This window comes from Pseudopodoces humilis, chromosome 8 (assembly GCF_049639895.1).
Source record: "Pseudopodoces humilis isolate 2021_Gansu_Grassland_sample_001 chromosome 8, ASM4963989v1, whole genome shotgun sequence".
Classification (NCBI taxonomy): Eukaryota; Metazoa; Chordata; class Aves; order Passeriformes; family Paridae; genus Pseudopodoces; species Pseudopodoces humilis.
This window is the reverse complement of record NC_142207.1, coordinates 32,203,862-32,227,159: the sequence shown is the minus strand read 5'-3', so window position 1 is coordinate 32,227,159 and position 23,298 is coordinate 32,203,862. Positions and strand designations below refer to the sequence as shown.

Here is a 23,298-nt window from a genome sequence, read left to right as displayed (position 1 = left end):
CCATCAATTTTGATTTTTACAATCCAGAATAAAGGTAAAGGAGGTTGGGAGACGAGCCAAAAGTGTTTCACACCTCGCATGAGAAAGCTGCAAATCACGGGGATCTTATGGGGGGGGGGGGTAAAAAACCCCAACGAAACAACAAACCACACTAAAGCATCTTTCCAGTAATCATCTTACACTGTGACAAATTCTGGTCCTGGAAGCCAGCTCCGATTTGTGTGCTGCAAAAAGAAAGGAACACTTAGGCTGGTGAAGGAGCAGGGCTGTGCTATAGGTACCTCACGCTGATGTACCTGATGGTTTTTAGTCCGGTTTGCTGGGGGCTTTGTAGAGCTGAGCGAGTACATTATACGGGCGTCGGGGCTGAGGATCGCAGAGTCTGCGCCAGAGCCTGCAAGAAACCATGGTTGTTGTCCTTTTCCTTGCAGACGCCCAAGCCCTGCGAGGCCGGCTGTGCAGAGCCGCCGCCGCGGGCGGCCCGGGAGCACCGTGAGTAACCGGGGGGAGAGGCGGGCTCCCGGGGAGCGGGAATGCGGCCCCCCGAGGAGGAGGAGGAGGAGGAGGAGGAGGAGGAGGAGGAGGAGGAGGGAGGGAGGGATGCCATCCCAAGCGCTTCCCGACGCCGTGACCCAGAAGTTTTGCCAGCCCGCTCCCGACCCCGCAGCTTGGCGGGCGGGATGCGGAGGGGATGGCGTGCGGCGGCACGGAGCGAACCCCGAGCGGGGATGAGAAATGACCGATTTCCCCCAGCCACGCTGTCACGGGTCACAGGAGCCGAGAGCGGCGGGCGGGGGCGGCGGCCGATGGAGCCCGGGGAGCGGGGGTGCTGCTCCTCCCCGGGCAGGTGGAGGTGCCTGCCAGTTGCTTGTTAGAGAAATATGTAACAAAAAAGAAAAGGGCGCGGCGGAGGGCGCGGAGGCTGCTCGGAGGAGGGGGAGGGCGGGAGCGTCGGGTTGGGGGCGTCGCACCCCGGGCATCTCTCCATGCCCACCCCTCGCCCCCCCAAATCCCAGAAGAATCGCACTCGTCGTCGTCCCCACCCCCGGAAAAAGGAGGGCACACCCCACCTGCGGGGCTCGCTGCGGCTGGGGTGCCGGCTGTGCCCTCTCCCCCCGCCCGTCCCCCTTTACCTGCCGCCGGCCCGTCCGCGGCGGGGGCAGCGGGGCGTGGGGCGGTGGGTGGCGGTGGAGGCGGCGTGTGACAGATGTCCTCCTCTGACAGCGCTCGGTACCAGCCCAGTGGCTCCCTGCCATTGGCTCAGTGCAGCCGACCGGCAAGGCTGCTCGCTATAATAGCTCTGTGCCTGCCGGCGGCGGCGGCACCCCGCTCGGCTCCGCCGCGGCCGCCCCGCCGCGCATCCTCCTCCTCCTCCTCCTCCTCCTCCTCCTCCTCCCGCGGCCGCGCCGCGCCTGAGGGGCCGCACCCCCGGCCCCCGCCGGCCCCGGCACCGCCGGCCCCGGCCCTCCCCGCCCAGCCCCTCCGAGCCCGGCCTGAGGAGGCGGCCCCGGCCCCATGGAGTGCTACTACATTGTCATCAGCTCCGCGCACCTCAGCAACGGGCACTTTCGCAACATCAAGGGAGTTTTCCGCGGCCCCCTCAGCAAGAACGGGAACAAAACTCTGGTAATGGCTTCTTCCCTTGCCTCCCCCTTCCTCCTTCTCCTCCTCCGGCTGGCAGCGGCGGCTCTGGGCAGCGGGAGCCCCGGCCGCCCGCCCCTCCTCTGCCGCCGCGGGGACGCGGTGCCCTCGGCTCCCGGCCGGGGCGGGCGCCGCCGTGTCCCCGCAGAGCTGCGGCGGCCGCGGCCGGAGGGACAGCCCGGGGACCCTTCTGGCCGGGGAGCTGCAGGGCCGGGGCTCCGCAGCCCGGGGGAGGTCGGGGAGAGGCGGCCGCCGCCCGGCTGAGCGCATCTCCCGGCGCGGGGGCTCCCCGGCGACCGTCGGCCCTGTCCCCCCCCCCCAGCGGGGACGGCCGCAGGTCCCGCCCGGACGAGTGCAGGGAGGGATCCCAAACTTGTCTATTTGCTCCTCCGAGTCGTTTGGGTGCAGAGGTGCGTTTGTTCGGGCGCAGCCTGAGACACCATCCGCGGTTTGGTTTGTTGGCTGCCAAGTTCTCTTTAGAAGCAGAAGTCGGGGTTTGACAGGACTCAGTGGGTTGAGGCAGTTTGGCTTAGGTGCTCCGGAAAGTCTGCACAGGCTATTCGGACTGTTTGTGAATTCATCCTCCGTACTTGGGTATCTTCTGTTGGGTTTCCTATGGTTTTGCTGACTTGCTCGAACTCGCTTCGTGCTGTTGCTGAACTTTAATGGAAGAGTGAGGACGCAATAGCCTTGGCAATGCATGTGCTGCCCTGCCTGCTCTGATAAAAAGGATGAGGGATAACGGCAGGCCGGGTTAGCTGCATCACGTAACATCTCAATCACGGCACAAGACGGTGTGGACAGATGTCTGGAGAGGAGGATGGAGCTGAAAGAGGGGCTTAGCTACGTTGTTTATCTCTCTCACCCATCACCGACTTATTCTGAAATCCCCTTTGGAGGAGACGGAGCAGAACATACTCACCACATTCTTGTTCCCTCGAATGCACGACCTATATTGATGGGGAATTTACTGAAGTACTTAACATTTGCTAGAGTTGGCAAGCTTGCAATTTCTCCCTAAATAAAGAGATTAAAGCAAGTCTGAGCCAAGTCATAAAAATAGTAACTACTACGAGAGAATCTGAGGCAGATTTTTGGACTGTTTCAAATGTGAAGTTCCTGCTTTCACGTTGTAAATCTTTACAATTTTATTTGCTGTGGATTCTGCATATTTTTCTGTTGGGGATTGCGTTCTTGGAATTTTAAACAAGTATTTGTAGTATCCATGAGATGGCAATATGTGTGTAATATTTCACTGTTACAGTTGCAAACCTAAGACCTACTGCAGAAATATTTGCTGCATTTCAAATAATGGCATGATACATCACCTTCTTCCTACTAACAATTTCAGTAAAGATGCATTTGGCAGGACTGAGAATACTCTGATGTAACTTTTGGACTGTGTATTGTCTTGCAGTTCATAATGGATTCTGCTTCAACAGCATTTTGTTCTTTAATCTTTTCACTTGACCAAAAAAAAAAAACAAAAAACCCCAAAAAACCAAAACAGCCCTGTATTCTCAATATTCCTGATTAATTTATTTACTGGTAAAATTATTTGCAACCAAAATGTTTTGGGAAAGACTGGTGCTAACTTCATATTCAAGTAAAAATAATGGTGTGGGCTCATGATGTGCTCATACTCTGGAAAAAAAAAAATGTACCCTGGGAAGAAATTTAACTCAAATCTGCTCTTTAGTGAGACAGATGTGAAGGGAGACAAGGAGGCATTGGCTATGGGACTGCCATGAGAAGTTTTTGCTGGGTTGAAAAGGAGGAGTTCTTGATGTTGGCTCTGTGGACAGCAAAATGAAATCCTTCCCTATGGAATAGATGCAGGCATCAAGGCTTGTGTTTCTGTTTGGGCTATTTTTTAATTTGTAGGAGGTAAAGATACCACTGAGTTGTGATACAGGGCATTACTAGCTCAGACTGATAGTTCTGAGGTGCTGAAGTACATTTCAGGGGGAAAATCAGATGTTTCAGAGGACTGGTCACTTTCACTGTAAACAAGCTTTTCAGACTTGGAAGGATGAAAATATTTCTTAGTGTAAGCTAGGATAAGCCTTTAGAAATTCCAGTAAGAACACAGCCTTTTAGCATGCTCTTCCTGTCTTCCATCATAGAATAAGACTAGGAGAAACAGCAATCTGTAAAGCTAAAAATCAGAAATTTTGAAGCTGCTCTGACTCAAACATATCTTCCCATTTGCTGTAAAGCATTCATTGTCTCTTCATCTGAGCTCCAAGTATTCTGAAATCACTGCTTTCTCATAAACCAGGGAGAACCTGAAAACAGCCTCCCTTCATATGGCGCAGAATTGCTTCTGTGCAAAACTTACATTTGTTGAGTTTTGGTTCTCCTTCAGAGTTCTGCCACCACACTCTTGTCTAGAAATAAAGATGAATGCATGTTTTTCAGCAGAGTTTCACATCATGTAGAAAAGTGAGAAAGGCTGGATCTAGTCAGATGATGCTGTGGTTTCAAGATGATTTTATGTGGTGTATCTTCACACCCGTGCTGCTCAGGTTTCAGGGGAGAAAGCTCCTTGGGCGTTTTCACTGCTGTCCCATCCTGGGGTGACTTGGTATTGCCCTGAAACTCTTTTTTTGGCTCTGCTCTCCAGGAGAGGTCACTGAGTGATTCTTTTTCCCTGATTGTTTGTCTGTGCAGGTGATTATTATGTGTTTGTCCTCCTCCTGCATCCTGACGCAGGATTAGTCGTTTAAAACTTGATGAAGATTTGGTTCAAAAGTCCCAGAATACAGCAGGAGCTGCAGCAGAGCTACAAACCCTTGGTCAGCTGGTAGGGAATATGGAACACAAAGCTCTGGCCTCCTATAAAAGCTGCTCAGTGGAGAGCATCAGAGAGTTACTTTTTGGTAGAAGAGATGGAACGACAGTGCTTCTGTTGCCTTGGTCTTTCTCTAAGGCACATCTGTCTCTAATGCCTCCTGAGAGTGGGCTTTGAGATGGCTTTTTGAGATGGGGTTATTTGGGAGGGGGAGAGAAGTGCGTGAGGCATAAAGATACAAAGCAGGAGGAGGATGGGGAAGGCCACAGGTCTGCTCCTCAAGATGAAATACCTCTTCAGGAAAGAAGAAAGGAAAGGCTCATCAGGAAAACCTGAGCTCAGAGAGAAGTGAGAGGCACAAGAGGGAGCAAAGGAAAGGCTGGATTTAGGTAACTGAGAAAACAGGTTACTGTAAAAAAAATTAAAATTAAATAAAATAAGAAGAAAATTGCTTGTGAATGAAACTTTAGTCAGGTGGAGGTGGGAAGTGAAGGAATGTGTATCTACATCGAGTTCTGGGTATCCCATAGCTTTTCCCAGCACTCAGTGCATGTGGTCCCTCCAGCCCTGCTGGGGTAGGGATCCCTTGCCCAATTGTAATCTGCTGCTTCTTGTCAGGAAAATAAACCTGAATAATCAGTTGATGGGAGATGGGCCCCTGTGAAGAACAGCCTCCAAAGTCTTATTAAAAAGTAACTTCAGAAAATGGAGCAGTATGGTTAAAAGAAATTGGTGGTGGTTGTGGTGTCAAATAAGGCTTTATCCTCTCCCTCTGCAGTTTCTGTTGCCTGAAATATCCTTCAAATATGCACAGTCTGCTAACAATAGCTAATCTGCCACTGGAGTACTCCATGGCAGCTCTTTGGAAGGATTTTTTTTGTTGCTGGAGTACTGTCTAAGTGAACCAGCTGACTTGTGGTCTTTGTGTGGCAGATGGTTTCTGAACAAGAAACTCAAAACTCACCATGTGGGTCAGTACTATGCAATGACGTTTAAAATTTCTAGTGCTCTTTCTGCATTTTCATGCTTTTTGGTGTTTTAATCGATGAATATTGGCCTGATTGCTTGGCCATTTCACGTCAGCATTCGTACTTGGTGACTGTGAAATTTTCCCAAGGATGTTCTTTTTTGGCTGTAGCAGTTTATAAAAATTGTTTTGCTGCAAACTCTTGGTTTTGCCTATGGTCCTGAACTTTTAATGCACTTACTCTGTTATTTTTTTAGACCTTATGTTATCGATGCCAAATTACAGTAGTCTGTCTTTGTAATTCATCTTCCTTGCTGTGGCTGCTGTCTTGCAGTTTATAATCTCAAAAAGTATTGAAACTTGTATGAAAAAAACAGCTTTCTAGAGAGAGAAATCAGTTGTTTGGAGTCAGAACCACAGGTGATTTTTAAAATTCTTAAAATGTCTTTCAGGATGTAAACCCCAAACCATTTTAAAGTATTTATCCTAGTTAATCGATAGAATTTTTGGTTGGTCAGCAAGAGAACTGACTCTTTGATCTTCTGAGTAGCTGGTATGTGGCTGGTGTCTGAGTATCTCCTATTTCACCTTAAGATATTGCACTGGTGTAAATGGCTTTCTTTTCCTGAGATTCACAGTGGTGGAGGACTGGACGTGTGGGGCTCTTTCACGTCTTTTAACTGGACAAATACATTTTCTCTGGTGGTGATCAGAATGAGTAAGGTGTTGTCACTTGGCTGAGGAGGTCAGGGAAAAGTTTAGACCTCTGTGTGGTATAAATTGCTACTGTAATTCTAGTTTCAAGTGCCTTGGTGATACAGATGGGAAGTGGATAAGATTAGAAAGGTCCTGATAAGCAGTGGGTTAAAGGACCAAATACACCAAACACAGGAATCTATTTCTGTGACTAACAGTGACCTCTGTATGTGCTGAGGTTTATACTTTGGTTAAAAGTATGAATACAGGAGACTCCAGGGGCAGAATGGAAACAGTGGTCCTCAGGTCCAAAGGAGGCAGTCACAAATTATTTAAAACTGGAGTCAAACTCTGAACTCAATGCCATAACCCTTGCAGAGAAGATCTCATGAATTTCAGGTGGCTACCTTGTAGTACAGCTTTGTGCCTCCCAGCCAGCTTGGTTTTGACTGCAGGGATATTAATTAATTAATAAAGTAATTAATTTGTTTATAAGTCCTTTTAGAACTCCTAGGGTGCTCCTCTACTTTTATGAAAACTCCATGGAGTTCAAATACCGTCACACTACTGCCCTCTGAAAGTGCCATCTGTTGCTCGGGCTGTCTGTTGTCTTTAGCTCCTTTACACTTTGCAGAATATTTTTGTATCCCCACATCTACTAAAGTAAATAGGTTGTAGCGGACATAAAAATGTATTTTATGAGAATTTCTATTACAATTATCCATTCCCTACTACAGGAAGAAAGTATTAAACTAAAACATTTCCTGATGAATTACAACTGCAGTTGTAATTCTGCATGATCAGGATAAATGTCCATTGATTTCAAGCTATCTAGTACACATATAAAATAAACAATACTTACCACAGGTTTATTTTGAACACTGGTAAAATGACATCCTGCAGTTCTGTTTGCCATATTGTATATTACCAGTGGCTGGAGGGTAATTTTTCAATTCTATCTTACACATGCAAAATTTAATGGAACTATTGCAATACCCTGTTTTTCATCTTTAATGATGCAGAGTTTGTAGGGTTGAGTTGCTAGGCTGGAGTTGTATTGGTTAAGGGAGAAAAATCACCTGTTACTTTCTTCAGTGGTTATGGTCCCTGTGGATCTGCTAATGCTTTTTTTTGACCTAAGTTCTGAGCTTGAAAACCTTCACATCTTTTCTGTAAGAGAAGCTGAACAGCCCTAACTCATTAAAACATTAAAGTGGCAAAATAAATTCTGCCTAATTTCATTTTAATAATTAATCAACATTACTTAGGTCATGATAGAAAACCAGCCACTCAGAAGACAACAGAATAGACTGGTAAAGTTTAAGGAGCAATAAAATCATAACTGTGTCCTACTTCTAAAGTCCATTTGTTGGAACTCAGGTGTCTTGGTTTGCTTGTGTGAGGCTGTCTTGCAACAGTTCTGGTTCAAAACATTATCAGCAGGCGTGTTTCGGTGAGCTAACAGGAAACTATCATAATTTAAGTGCATTTCCAGAGCCATTCAGAGAGGTGTCAAGCCTCATGCAGCGAGATACAGCACTCCTATGTCCATCAGACTCTGTGTGACTCCATCATCTGGTCCAAAAAATAGCAGGAGCTGGAGTCCAGCACGCAGCAGATTTAAATTGGGGCAGCTTCTGCTTCAGAGCTATTACTGAGCAGACTTTTGTACTGTAAAAGCTTATTAAATGCATGGTAAGCTTCAAACACGGTATTCTGTTGAATGTAATTAGACTATTACCATGGTTAAATTAGTACACTTGTTTAGTTTTTTCAGATCGAGGCCTTAAATAATAAGTCTGAGGAGAGCCTTTGCCTGGAGTATTTTCTGATGCAAATATCCATAGCAATCTCTTAGCTCCGAGATACACAACATTAATTTTAACACGTTGCTCACACTTGGAAAACGGCATTGCTAACATATTGTTTACCATGTTGCTAACTGGAAAACAGCAAGCTGGCTCCTGTACTTTCAAAACCACAGATATCTTTGAAGTCTTTAAACTAATTAGAATTAGACCTTTCCAAGGTGCAGATTGCAATCCTAAAAGTCTTGCCTTTCCTGTGGGCTCTGGGAAAATTCAGGTTTCTTGACCTTCCTATCAGCAGGGATTCTGATAGGATTGAAAAAAGGATTTTTCTGATTGTTGAATAAAGGAGTTAGCTCTGAGTTGTGGGTGCAGAGGACACTGAGTGGTGAGTGGCCTCTTACCTGAGCTCAGTGGGGTTTTGTGTGGGACTTGACTAAGTAGCTGCAAGATCTCTGATGCCCCTATCTGGTGACAATTGCAATATTTCCTTTTCTGAGTGGCTTTCAGGCATGTCTACAGGAACAATCATTCTCTGCAAAAATCAAAGCCATTGAATAGATGCATCTTAAAATGTAGGTAAAGGTGAGTTTAAAGAATCCCACAAAATCAATCCAGAACATTTTCTATTATTTAATATCTTAATGAAGTTAATAATTATTTACAAGACAGATTCTTTATTGTTGCCTGGTGCCAGTGGAAAGTGAGTTGATTTTTTTTGTTTGCTCACTTGTGATTCAATTGTAAACATGGGAGAAAGAGTGAGCCTTCCTTATTTGGCTATATCTGGCCAGTCCCTTAAAAACAAACACTCATCAGACCCTTCTATATTTCCACACATTTTTGGAGTGAGAACAAATGCTCTTCCCCCAGCATTCTTCAGAGACTGTTATAGGATGAGCTGTGACTTACTGTTGTTTAAAAAAAACCCCAAAGTAAACAAAACAACATTTGCTCACAAGGAGACACAATATTTGTCATGTTTAACCTTGTTTGTTCAATGGAGATAAGAAACTGTCTGAAGGCATCAGGAAGCAGGAGATTTTTAACTCATAGTGTAATTAATTAATTTTGTTAAAATATATTTGCAGTTCCTTTCCTCTGAGGACTGGCTGAGGCAGGGGTACAGAAGGGGCAGAGGGTTTTGTTTCTCCCTTGGCAGAGGATGTTTGTTCTGAACACTGCGTTGTGTGAGAGCATGAATTTCTGTGGGAAACTTTCTCTTTTTTTTTTTTTTTAATTAATTCAGAGAGTAAATCTTCAAGTATTTTTACCATGGAATTTTAAATGGGTGGGAGTTACACAGGTAGGGGTGTAAGAAAGGAAATGCAGATGCTTTTTTCACAGCTGTAGGAGCAAATCCAGAAGTAATGCCTGGAGAGTGATCTCTGTATCTCCCACCTGGCATTGCTCCCCTGATTGCATATGATGAAGAACAGGTTTTGTTTCAAAATTCTGCAAATGGCTTGGAGAATGTTGAGAATTGGTTAGAGGAACTGAGATTTTTGTTTGTTTGTGTTTAGAAGCTCATCAACATTCTTGGTTTGTACCGACGACTTAGGACTCGTCAGGCTTTGACTGTGGTGATTTGCATTTTTTAAATGATTTTTTTTATGTGTGTGAAAATGATATTTTTAGCAAGGCATCTTTCCCCAAATAGCAAGTGTTCAGGCTACCTCCTCTGGGATCCAGCTGAACTCGAATATTCATGTAACAAGATTTCTCACAGCCAACATATAGCGTGATTGCCTACATTGGCCAAGTCTTGGTCCAATTGTTTTCTTTCAAACTTAGCACTGCACAGTATCTGTTAGAATTTGCCTCTTTGCCTTCTAGAAATAGGTTTCTAGACTTAGGAAAGGAGCTTCCTTTCCATTTAACTGATGGTATACTTACTCAAAAACTACAAACCAGGGTAAGTGTCCCTGCCCATGGCAGTGGGGTCGAAACTAAATCATTTTTGAGGTCAATTCCAGCCCACACTGTTCCCTGTTTCTGTGTTCTGACACCTGTGAGACTATAACTGACAATTGTTTGTTTTTTTTTTGATAAATACATCTTGATTTACATGGCAGAATACAATTGTTTAAATACCTGCAGTTTCTAAGTGTTTAATGTCTGCTGCAACTGCTCTTCACAGGAAACCACAATACCCATTACAGAATGAATATAAGCTACTCCTTCATCAAATGGATTTTGATAAAATGTCTGGAGTTAAAACTTGGGGCACACTTGGGTCTGTGAAGGATTATGATGCATAGGGGGTCTGGCCAAGCAGTCCATGAAACATCCTGAGCCTAAATTTATTAAGCAAAAGCAAAATACCTTATTTTTTTTTATTTTTTATTTTTATTAACTAGTCATTGCTGAAATGTATAATTATTTAGTGAAGTTTGCTTGAAGATGTTTAATTGTATAGGATGTTTTGTCTTCCTCTGTTGGAAATAGTTGGCTTTCTTATGAGAGAGTATAACACAAAGATGTCCTCAAACCTTGCTGGCACCTAAACCTGCCTGTCCCAGTCCTGACACTTAGTTCTGAGCCTGTTTATATGAGTATTGAACACTCTTTTGGGTTGGTTTTTGAATTGAAAAAAAGAGGGCAAAGTAAAGAAGTTGTATACATGTCTTTATACCAGAAGTTTTGGGCTTCTTACATACTTGCAGCATAGTACACTGGGGGTTGTAGTCTCCATTTTTTTTATTTTTTAAGTATTCTATTTTTACAAAATACTTATTTTTATAAAAAAAAAAAGTTTTTCCATTTGAGGTTTGCTGGAAACTTAATGTCATTGCATAAATAACATTATGCTCTTCTATATGAGCAGTAACCCACTATTTCTACAAATAAAGCAAGGTTGTTAGCCTTTTTTTAAAGCAAAATACCTTATATGATGCTAGTTTATGAAGCATTCTTAAAATAGGGTCAATGCTTCAGAATAGCATTATATATAGGGTAGCAGTGGAATATACTGCTGAATAAATGGGATTTCTCACTTCTCTGCACTGATATTTCTCATAGCAATGCTAATTTTTTCTGATAGTTTTCTGGAAATATTTCATGAGGGAGAAAAATCAAGATAATATTTGCTTGTCCTTCTGCTGTGCAAATGAGCCGGTAAATCTTCTGACACCTGTTTGTTTGGCAGATAAGTGAATTTGCATGAACTAGCAGGTGGAATTAAGGATTAGAAAAAGATGAAAGCAGTTTTAAAGGACTGCTTCCAAAGGTTTGTGGAGTTGTAGCCTGTTGTATTACTAATGCTGAGCAGAGAGAAAAGCTTCCCACCAACAGGATGTCAGAAACACTTGAAGTTTTCTTTATGAAACACCTTGGAATGCTCGTGGGTATGAAAGTGTCGTGGCAATGTAATTAGAAAAGTCCAGCAAAACCTGGTGGCTGCACCACCAACTCCCTGTGGAGACTGTGCCCAGAGTGGACCTGCTCTATAAACAGTGGAGAATTAAAGGAGGAAAAGTGGAGCTTTTCAGTGCTCTGGTGTCTGAAAAGAAACTGCAGCGAGCTGTGTGAAAGAAGCCAAAACAGCCGAGGTATTTAATAGAGAGAAGATGTAGAGCTCCCAAGTGATAAAACGTCATTAGTGAATAACATCATGACAGACCTGGAGAAAACCAGGACAAAGGTTTGCCTGGCCTTGTCAGCATCTCCATGGCAGCGGTGGCACTCTCTGTGTTGTTTGTTCAGGTTCTGGTTCTGGGAAACAAGACAGACTTGGAGAATTTTTGGTCAGTCAGGCTTGTCTTGGAGGCGTGTGATGGGAGGTAACAAGTTCAAGTTAAGAGATGGGAAATCCTGATCAGATACAAGGACAATAATAAATTTGAGGGTAGTCAAGCACTGGAAGGAGGTTCTGTGAGGAAAGACTGTGGCATCTCCTTCCAGGGAGATGCCCAAAACTTGGCTAAGCAACATTAATTTAATTGACTGTGCTTTTAAGCAAAGTATAGGACTAAACGTCCCTCCGCTCTCAGTCAAGGTTACAATTCCACATTTGATCCGTAGAAGAGGAGCTTTTAATTGTATCCTCTGTGGTGAGGTTCCAGGCATGTCACTGCTGTGCCCTGCTCCCAACCTTTTGGGACTCCTGGGTGCTTCTGGCTTGCCTGGTCCCAGGTGACATCTATCTGGCAGGAGCAGTGCCTGCGCTGACGTTCTCTGGGGAGCTCCAGGTCTGAAACACAGCGCTTGCTTCAGCTCTGAGTAACAAATAAATCAAATGCAACCATTAAATCTACTTAGGGTTTCTTCGCAGGGATTCCCGAGCTGAGTCATGCCATGTGTAGTCAGTGACCCAACTTGTAATTAAGAAAGATGATGGAGTCGGAACTTGTCCAAAACTAATTCATGTTTAGCTCTCACACTCCACAAATCGTGTGCATTATCAGCAGTATTTTATTGATTACACTTCTTCGTATTGAAAATTACTGGAGTTATTTTGGAAAGGCTTTTAAAAGGTACTCGGGAATACAACTGATAGAGAAATTGAATTGTTGTCATTAGAACAGCTTTATGCAGAGGCAAGGAAAACTCAAGCCAAGCATTTTCTAAAGCATTATATGCCGCAATCCTTCATTATAGATGGTTTCAAAGAGGGGGAAAATGAGAAACAAGCTATCAGCCTTGTCTTGTTCAGCCCACAGAGCTCTTGCACTGTGGGATGGGCGGTGTATGCTTCCACGGTTTGAGTATTTCCAGGAAATTGTTCAGATATTTTACATCTTTTCATACAGTGGGTGTGGTATATACTTAGTTCACATATTTATATTTTTATATGTATTTTTATATTATCATACATATACAATATTGTTAATATATACTCTGTATATTCAAGCCCATTGTTTAACACAGTGGTGTGGCATCATACTAATTTCTTACAGCTCTTGATTGTCGTGGAGGAAACATGATCCTGAAGGAAGGAAGTGCCAAAGTTCTTTATGAATGGTTGAAATTCCCTTTTCTGTGGGAGGGGCCTTGTTGATTCAGAGTCTCCACTTAGCTGGCTGGGGCTGAGCAGAGGAATAACCTTGGAGAGGTTCCCATAGAGCAGATCAGTGCATGTGAGGATTGTGGATGTTCTCCCTCATCCCCATCAGGGGTAGCAGAAATTTTGAGCTCACTTTGAAGCACCCTGGTCACTGCAGGACAGGTAGGTAGTGGCTAATGCTGTGCTGTAGCCACGAGATGAATGTTGGATCTATTTTCAAACCATTTAGCAGAGTAACTAGAACCATGTATAATCACTTCAAAAAAAACCAACAGAAACAAACTTGTCAGAAGTTTTACACATAGTAAACGTGAAAGCTACAATATGGAATAAATTATCAAATGGCTCAAGTTCAGTGTCTTTTTGAAGGGTATGGGGGGGTGTGTTGAGGAAATTGCACTTGTATTTTACACCTGACAAATTGAATTACAGCAACGAATCTGTATAATTACAATTCAGAGACCAGGATTTCTTCTTGGAGTTGGGTAATTAGAAGCAGGACTATGCTTGAAGGTTCAGATTGGATTCTTAGAAAGAGTCCCTTACAGGAACATGACCTGTACAGAAATCAGTGTTTTCATCTCCTCTATTTTAAGAATTTTGAATCATAATGTAAAGTGACTCATCCATTATTTCCTCATCTCTTCATCAGCAAGACGCACAAAAAATTATTCCTTTGATTGTTTCCCACCAAATGGGAAATTTTTACAGTTTCTTCTCTTTTCAGCAGGCATTCATAAATCCAATTAACATTAATGAGTCTCACATGTGTGCATCGAGAGAGAAACAAATGGACCTTTTGTCTCTCCAAGTATGTGTTTAACTGCAGAAAATGAAATTAAGGGAAAGCTTTTGGTGAATCACGGGTTACAAAGCCGCTAGCTCCTGCCTCATTTTGCAGTAGCTAACACATTCCACTGGTTCTCTCTCCCCTGTCAAGGGTCCTTGCAGGAGCTGTAAATGCAGGATGAGCAGTGCTGTTGGTAAGGTGGAGAGCACTATTATTACCTCCAGTTCTAAGATGAATTACTAATAGGTCATGTTTTGAACGGAAAGGCAGGATTGCAGTAGGGTTAATGTGACTGTGCTTCTGTCTCATGACATTACTCCGTAGGAACGGAGGTAGAAAAAGTAAACAATATTAATAGCTCAGTGACCTATAGAAAATAAATATTTAGTGCCCTTCTTTTGAGGTTCTGTTGTCTCTCTGAAGAACGGGATTGATGTTGCAAGAAGTTTGTGACATCTTGTGTTATTTGGCAACATTTCTTATTTACTTACGGGCACTCTTAGAGCAGCTACGACTTTCCCAGTGACACAGGAGGTCTTGATCAAGCTCAATGCTGTTAGCAAGTGAATGGGGTCTTAGAAAATTAAATACTGCCTCTAGGAAAGCATCTGCTCCTGTTGCTGGCAAAACAGTCTAAACACAGGGTATTTTGCTTAATTTAATTCGTTGCCAATTAACACCAACATTTGATTACTGATTTGGGTATTGGGGTTGGGGAAGAAGACTCCAGCTGAGGAAATATTTCCTCGAATTTGGCAGTGCTGAAGTTTGGGGTGGGGTGGGTGGTTCACAGCAGTGCTACAACCCACCAGAAGTCCCACTGAGGTCCCCCCACAGTCCCCCACCACCCAAACCTGCTGTGTGTCCCCAGAACACAGTCACAGCTGACATGTGACAAGGCTCCGAAGAGCTCAGTGCAGTATAAATACACCGAAACCATATGGTCTATCAGAATCATAATATCACTTTGGAGGTTTAGAAATAGCGTGTTTATTAGCTGTAATCACTTCAAAATTCTCATTGAAGTGAACAGCTCCAAGTACTCAATATAGTAGTATTTCCATACAGACCTTTCTGCAGTTTGGTTTGGGATAGAAGTCACCATCATTCACCCAAAGAAAGAGCATTAGAAGGCTCTTTGAGCATCCCCTGTGTCTGACAGCCATCCAGTAGGATGATGATTATGCTTTGACAGAGCTATAGACTATGAGTGACTCCATATAAGATGATCTAATGTGTACATCTATATGGGATGCTCTGTGCTTTAAAATAACAGTTGTTGCACTTCTCTGCCATAAAGAATTTCCTGAAGCTATTGCTATTTTGCAACTGTGCTTCCTTTGTGTTATTTGAAATTAAGCCCATTTTCTCCTGACTAATTGCTGTCTCCTCGATGGCTACATCCCTCAGATATTTGTAAGCTGTAAGAATCCTCATTGCTTGCACCTTTTCCAAGTTTGGCATGTTTAGCTGCTTTTCTTTCTTCGTATATCAGTTCCTCTAGTTTTGATATTGGCGTGGCTTTTATTTGAACTCTCTCCAGCATTTCAACACAAATCTATCAAAATGCCTCCCAGTAGTGTGTTTAAAAGGTGAAATTAGAAGAATTCCATGGATGTTGCTAGTGGTTCCTTGGTGTGCAGGTACCTGGGGGTGGATTGTGCAGTCTGCATTTGTTGTGGCATGTGCTTATTCTATACATAGTCTCACTAGCATCATTGGGACCACTCACTTCATTCTATTCTTATCACTTCCCTATTCCCTCCTCCACTCCTCAGATTCCTTGCCACAAATGCAGTGTTTGGCTGAGGGCAGAGTTTTTAGTTTTCTGGAGTCTCTGCTTGTGCTGTGACTTCTCTGTTGCCTTTGATGCATCCATTAGAATTTTCAACTTCTCAAGGAGGTGCTTTGATAAATTCCAGGTTAAAACACTTGTAAGATAGGCTTGTTTGTATTTTGTAAGAATAATGTGATCCTTGTCAGGAGCTGACAGATTTATTTCCTTCTGCACTATTAATTGCTCTAAGTTGTGTATGTGTGTGGATATATTAGTTCATTCTCTTGTGACAGAAGAGAATTAAACATGAATTACTTCTACACAGAGACATAAGTTTTATTTCTGACCTCTTTGTCTTTTAATCTTTTTCTTCTTTCCTCCTGGTGTGTTTTTTTTTTTTTTTTTCCCTCTGTCTGTGGAAAATCTCCTCAACTTGGTGAGAATTTTGTGTTGTCCTGCCTGGTGCAAACCTCACCTTGGTGGTTCCATTTATTTTGTAGCACAGCTCTTTGACCTCCCAGACAACTTCAGCTGACTCTCCTCATGTGATTTTTTGGGGGATGATCTGAATCCACTGAAGGTTTATTTTTTGGGGGAAACTAACTAACTAACTCAAATTTGCTACTTTCATGGCAAATATTTTGAAATACATGCATTTTGTTGAACTTAGATCTCACTGTTGATTCTCATGCAGTTGTACAGTTTAATTTTCTCAATTTTGCCACCCTGACTAGATTGTCATTCTTATCACTTACCTACTGCAACCATCATTTCTTCATAGACTGAATTTTTAAAATGACAGACATAAATTGAATGAAGTTGAGCTTCACAGCAGACAAATGCTAGTCACCCTAAATGCGTTTTTACTTCTAAAAAAATAGGAGAGCATTCAAAATGTGTGGTTATTTAATCTGAAGAAGCATCTTGCTTTTGCAACATCCATTTCCCAGAGATGCTGTAGACTGCCAGGCTGCAGAAATACACATTATCGTCAACTTTTTCATAACGGGGTGAGCTCTTACATCTGCCTGTTCTCTTTCACCCTTCATCACTGCAGGGAAGCACAGGACATAAATCACTGTGGTTTTGTGTTGCTTTGCTTTGGGGTGTCCCATCTGTTTTCTTCTGTTCCCCTTTCTCTGTGCTGGGGGTGAGGACCCTGTAGGGTGGCACAGCCATGGTGCTTTCACTCTGGCTGAAGTGCCAAGCTTGGCCATTAAAGGAAGGAAAGGAAGCATCATAAAACCTTAAAAGGCAGTGCTTTGATTTGTTGATGAATCGCTGATGAATTTTTATGCATGTTTGAACGCTTTAAAAAATGAAATAAAATCCTGGGGTAATAAGATTGCCTGGGGGGCGATCATTTTTATGACAGAGCTCTGTGTTTGAAAATGGAAAAAAATAAACAGATCCAGTGATTATTTTCCTTGAAGTCACTGAACACTTGCTTTAAGGAGAAAAAAAAAACCCAAAAAAGTTAAACTTTGGTATTTTATGTTTCTTGCTGCTTGATTTCCCTGTTCCATTTCTTTTGCATCAGTGACTTGGAGGACTGGGGGCTGCCTATGACTGTGTTACTTGTAATTGAGAAGATGATTTGTTAAATGCAGTTCTGTTATGGTCCCTGTACTTCTTCATTCTGTCTGTCCTAAGCTTCTGGTTTGGTTTGCTTTTCTTTTTCATGTACCTTTTCCCATATTTTTGCTTTCTGCCCTAGTGCTTGCCTTTTTTTTGTCTTTTTTGAGCTTTATACCATTTCGTATCCCAGACCTTTCCAAGGTATTTTTCAAAACTGGATCACATTTTAGCAGTAGATTAGCTGCCTTTGCTCAGCCTGAAAATGAGAATTTGAGCTCTGAGCTTTTGTATTGACATTCATGGTGTTTTTGTCAGAAGTAAAGAAGCTTTTTTGATTATGTTGTAAGAAAAGGTCTCTAATACAGTCTTAATTGCTATGCTTGTTAATTTGTTAGACCTGGTACAGATTTAATGATACTGTTGCAGCTGGCATTTAGCTGATTGGAAAAACATGGCAATTTTTGTATTTAGGTGTTGTAAATGAGAGAGTGGTAAAACTGGTTTATGCTACTCTTATTTTGCTGCTTGCAATACTCTCCATTTATTCTTATATTCGTGTTGAACAAGCAGGGTGTGATAGCATGACAGTGAAGATACCTCTTCTAGAATGTTCTTTAATGTTATTTTTTTGGGTGTTTTTTTTTGGTTTGGTTTTGTTTTGGGGTTTTTTTTGGTAGGGTTTTTTTTATTATTTTTATTTTAATTTTTTTTTCCTGAACAAGGAGATAATGGCAAAATTGAAGTCTGTTTCAAACTGTTCTTCCTCTTGTCAGGGAACACTTCACTGATTTGAATTCACTTTTGGGTCAGTAAGATGAAGACCTGAGCATTTGTTCATAACACAAAGATGCAAAGAAGTTATGAAAAAAGGGATTTTGAAGAAATGAGAGGGGATGAGGAAGGAAAGTAGGACTTGGCTGGTAACAGAGAGTATGAATTGCTTCGGTTGCATTGCAAGGAATGCTGAGGTGGGGCCAATGAGGGCAGTGTCCATACTGGAAAGAAAGATGAACTCTTGAGAGAAGTCTCTGACTGTCTGGCCATTTCTTGAACAGATCTGAAGGACCTGTGGCAGGATGTAGCTTTGATGAAGTAAGTTGGGAATTGCTCCTTGTGTTCTACTTGCGAGCTACAAAACGTCAAAAAATGAAGGAGATACTTTAAGGTGTATACTGAAAATTTAAAATCGATTAAACCTTGTGTTTTCTGGAATGCACAGAGGAAAAACAAGATTGTGAAACTTTAGACTCTTCCTGTCAAATCTCATTAAAGCTGTCTTGATCAGTGTCCCGTTGCTTTTTCCAGCTTGTCTCCCACAAGGGCAGTATCTCCAGATGACAGCAACCATCCAGTACTCTAATAAACATGTGTGGGGTAATTCTATACTCTTGGTGTATTCACACTCAGGTGCTTGCTGTCCTGTGCATGTGCATGGCAAATGGTCAGCTCTGAGCAGTCCAGCACCCTGTGTACTCCTTCATCAAGCTGATGTTCGAGTGTGTAGCAAAGCTAAATGTCTGGAAAGCAGCTGCCTTGTTCAAAAAAGCCACTTAGTGAGACATTTACTGAGGAGGTAACATCTTTAAAAATATTTAGTGCCACTCGAAAAAGCAACTTTATGAAATATTTAAGGAACAGCTTCTTTGAGGGGAAAATCTAGCAGTTTTTGTGCAGTAATGTTCCTATCTTTTAATGCTGTGATCACTCAACTGATAGGAAGAACATCTCTTCGTTATTTAATACTTAGATCCACTTAGCACCTATAAATACAGTTTGTACTGAAATATATCAATTGTTTAAAAGTGTCAGCTATCAGAAGAGAACTGGCTTCCTTACTCTGTATTAAGTGTTAGACTACTAGTTGAATATGTCCAAATTGCTAGGCATAGATCATGGGCCTTTCTAGCACTTGAACACAGCACTTCTGACTGTCTTCATGCAACCAAAGAATGGGGTTTTTGGAAAGATTCCTGATTATGTAGTGCACATTTTGCCTAAGCTGTATTAAACGCTAATTTTCACTATTATAGTTATTTTTTGTAATAAAATAACATTGTTTTTTCTGTTTCCTTTAATATTGCCTGCTTGTAAATTAAATTTATGCCCTCGCAAATTCATACATGCACTCAATCCTCTAACATGCAAGCTTTTGTTGTTAGTCTTGCAGATGCCTCTTTATCATCAAACTAAAGTCTTATATTTTGAGACCAAGATGTGTACCAGCCATTCCCATCTCATCCTTCCTGAAGCAAAGTGTCTCTTTCACTCATTTTCAGTGTTTGCAACCACATATTACAAGTTGTCAGTAAGTGACAGCTTTTAAAATATGGTACTGTCTTGCTTTTCCAGTAATAAAATGCACTGTAAATGAGATTTCTTCTGTGGTCCGCTCTAACTGGGCAGTGGTGAGTGAGTCACATCCTTGTTTGGATGTTAGTATTTAATATACACTTATATATTTATATATATGTGTATATATATATGTATATGTATAAGCCTTTGTTTACTTTAGGTGTATCTGACCCATTGAAGAGCCCAAAGATTGCTCCAGTTTCTACCCACGTGGCCTTCCCTGGTCCATGCCAGTGCTTGGGAGTCAGAAGAGGGATCCTGCTGCCTCCTCACTCTTTAACTGGTGAATGTTAAAGTCACTTGTGGGGCTGCAGGAATGAACCCAGTGCCCTGGCTCAGCAGTGTTACCCTGTGTTACCTGAGAAGTGATGTGCACACTGATCCAGTGTATCTCAGCCAGGATGATGTGAATGGCCTTGCGTTGCCTCCAGTTCAGGGCAGGCAGGAGGACAGCTCATGGCTGTAACCTTTGAGAAGTTGGGGCTGCCCATCTGAGCTGTAGGAGCTGCCCTGATGTGGCTTCAATCATGTAGAATTATTTTTGCCAGTGCCTGCATTTCTAATTTATTTCAGAGAGAGGCTGTAGTTTGGAAGAGAATCCCCTTTCCCCCTCTGGCACGTGTTGGTGTGATTTGTGTGGCCGGTCTGTCACGGGGGAGCTGGATGAAATTAAACTCTGTGATTCTACCCAAGTGTAAGTTAATCCAGCAGTAAAGGTACAGACCAATGGCTGCCCTTTGGATAGCTTTGGAACACGTGTGTTAGGTCTAGGAAGTTGGAATTAATCTAATTTGCACTCCCTGATCTGCTTATGGGACATGTTTATTTACAAGGGTTGCATCAAGCTAGAGATTCATCCTCTTGTGCAATTTCTTTATAATGTAGATGTGGCCATATGTCTACATATAATGTAGGCTGAGCTATTTCCAGAATCAGGATTTTACTCTGTAGGATAAAAGTGCAATTAGATATTATGCTTATAATAGTTATAATGTTTCCTTTGCAGCGTATTAGGTGATAAAGCCAGACAAAATTAAAACGTCTAACATTTTTTATTATGTGCTTACATTCCCTTTTGCACGGATGCACACAGAGCACACAAAACTTCTTCCCTGTGTTGCTGGCAGTGTCTGTTTTAGCAAGTAAGGAGGCACAAAAGAAGCAGGACTGTAGAGCAAGAGCAGCAAACCCCCAGTGTGTGCGTGCAGCGATGGACCCGAGGGCATTTCCTTCCTGCTGGCTCTGATCTGCTCCAGGGGGCTGAGAGGCCAGCAGCAGGTGTGATGTGCTCAGCACGTCCTGGAGCACATCTTCCAGTTTCACCTGTGTGCTCCAGGACCTCTCCATGGTGTGAACCAACACGTGGCAAATGAGAGCAGTTGGGGTGTCCCAAGGCGCCCGCTGTGGAAAATAAAGCACTGATGCAGGCACATCTGCTCGTGTGCTCCCTTCTGCCAAGCAGTGTTTACTAGAAGCAGGTTTTTGTTTCGGGTGAGAGATGAAAAAGTATGGGGCAGGTGATGGTATGAAAGCCTGTAATGTCTTTTTTAATTTATGTTTGCAATTGGGCTTGCTTTTTCTCCAGTAGAATATTCATGTGTCCTTTGAAATTAATTGGTCTGCTCATCAATAAAACCAGTGGGGATCTCATTTAAGTAAACGCCCAAGAATTAAGCTTGCAAGAAAAGTTCAAGCTATTCCAAGCATTTGAGAGCAGAATCAGTGCCATGTCTGTCTGTCTTTGTTCCCCTTGAATTGTGTCTTTCTGGCTTCATTTAGGGGTAATTGCATGAATAGGAAGAGCTACACCTTCACTATCCATCCCTGCAGTCCTCAGATCTCTTAGTGGTTTTATCTTTAAATAGTTTATCCTTTCCAGTTCACTTTATTGAGCGGAGTTCACAAAACAAACCTCGTGATTTTCACACTGCATATGTTTAATTCCTAATCTCTTTCCATTTAGGATCATATAAACCAGGTGAAAAACCAGGCACAACCTTTAAAAACATTATTTTAAGATGGAGAAGCATTAAGGGTTTAACTATCTGACACTAGGCAGAATTCATTGTAGAAGTTCAGTAATTAAGTTAAATCACATGTGCTTCAGGGCCAGGAGAGGAGCTGGGCACCTACAGAGCAGAGCTGCTCTCTTGCATTTCCTTAGCAGTTGCTGTTCCCACATCACTGAGTCAAAATAATTTTGTGCCTCTGGCCAGCCTTCTCTTAATCACCTCCCTGGGACCCAGGCATCTGCAACAGCACGGGGAGAAAATGGATTTAGCTCGAGGATTTTAAGATAAATAAATTCAAGGTGCTTCTGCTCTGGGCCAGGAGCTCTGGTGGACAGTGTGGGGTGTGTGAAAGGTGTGACTGCTCCTGCTCTGCCTTGTGCAGGTGGGACAGGCTTTCTCCTGTGTGAGCTCTTTGTGTGGCCACAGAAGTGAGAGCTGCTGCTCCTGGTGTGTGTTCTTGTTTCAGAGCCTCCTCCTCGCTTTGCCAACCTGAGCAGCAAAGGTGTTTCATCAAAGCTGGTGACAAAATGCTTGTTGACTTTAAAGCTCAGGCTCCTTCCTCTTAATGTTGACTGTTTGTGTGAGCCTTTTTTCCATGATTATGTAAAATCTGTGCAAATGTTTGCTTTAGATGATGAAATGTGTACAGCATGAACTTCTGGGACATTACTGCTCACTATTGCTGTAGCAAAATGCTGAGATATGTATAAAAGGCTGCAGTAATTGTTAGAACATTGAAGATTTACTGCATTAAGAGACTTATATTTGTGAAATTAAGGAATATAATGTATCTGTAGACTCCTGACTTTTTCAGAGAAAACCAGTAAGTGGCCAAGCTTAGTTTGTGTGTAAAAGTATTTTACACAGAGTTTTAAAGATAGCATTTTCCTGTGGAATGAAGTACAGGTCACTTGTACATATTTTGAATTACAAGGTAGCAAGGTTGGTAGGGAGGCATTTTCCTCTTGTTGCTGATGTATAACCTGGGCTGGCAGCTCCCCTTAACAACTGGAAATAACAGCCCTAAATGGGGTGATTGTTACCTGCCTGTGCCAGCTCCTTCTGTTCAGCTGGCTTTTTGCCCAACTAGAAATTACTCAATAAAAAATAGTAAAATATATGAGCCTGGAATGGTCTTTATAAAATCCTTCCCCAAGTACCTTCCTTATTTTACCTTCAACATTTCCTGTTGTTCATTGGATCACTAATATTATCTGTGAAGTTAAAGTTAGGGAGAAAAAAAAAAAAAAAGACTGGCTTTTCTCAATTGTAAAGAAGCAGATCAACATTATTTTTTAATAGATGTGTAAGGTGAAAGAATAATACACAAATTCTGATATGAACTTGAAATTTAATAGTGGCATAGCTAGAAACAGTCATTTATGAACCAATAATCCTGACAGAGTGGGGAAAATGTTCAGTTATGAGAATGAGCAAGACCTGAATTTACAGTTCCAGTGACATTCTTTTAAAAGAAAAACCAAACCAAACCCAAACAACTCTTAATTTCTTTTGGCTTTAGTAAATATTGTGTGGGTTATAAATGAACCCTTCTAGTGAAAAGCCATCTGTAATGCTGTATATTTCAGAATATTTTGGTAGAAGTGTCACCACTGGGACTATTTGCTGCCACTTGCTATAAATGTTCTGAAAACCTGGGTTTGGTGGCTTTTGTTGTTGTTTGGTTGTTTTTCTTCGTTAGTGTTTTTTGTTCCATTGTGGGGTTTTGTGGGTTTTTTTCCCATTTTCTGTTTCTAGCTTTAGATTTTGATGGAGAAGGACTTGTGGCCGGGCTCACTCTTTACAGGTACATCTGAGGAAGATGGGTTGGCTGTGAGTCAAAGCGAGCATAAGGACAAGAGCAGTTCAGCACAGCTG

The 23,298-nt window shown here is 42.5% G+C and overlaps 1 protein-coding gene across 1 annotated transcript in view; it reads left to right on the top strand.

The window, feature by feature from the left end:
* The first annotated feature begins 1,482 nt into the window (after positions 1-1,482).
* Positions 1,483-23,298, top strand: part of ZNF804A (zinc finger protein 804A) — a 148,984-nt gene continuing 127,168 nt past the window's right edge. Inside the window, exon 1 of the mRNA XM_005528928.3 lies at positions 1,483-1,626. Within this exon, the coding sequence (XP_005528985.2) occupies positions 1,516-1,626 (111 nt within the window). The 5' untranslated portion in view covers positions 1,483-1,515. The remainder of the gene's footprint in view (positions 1,627-23,298) is intronic.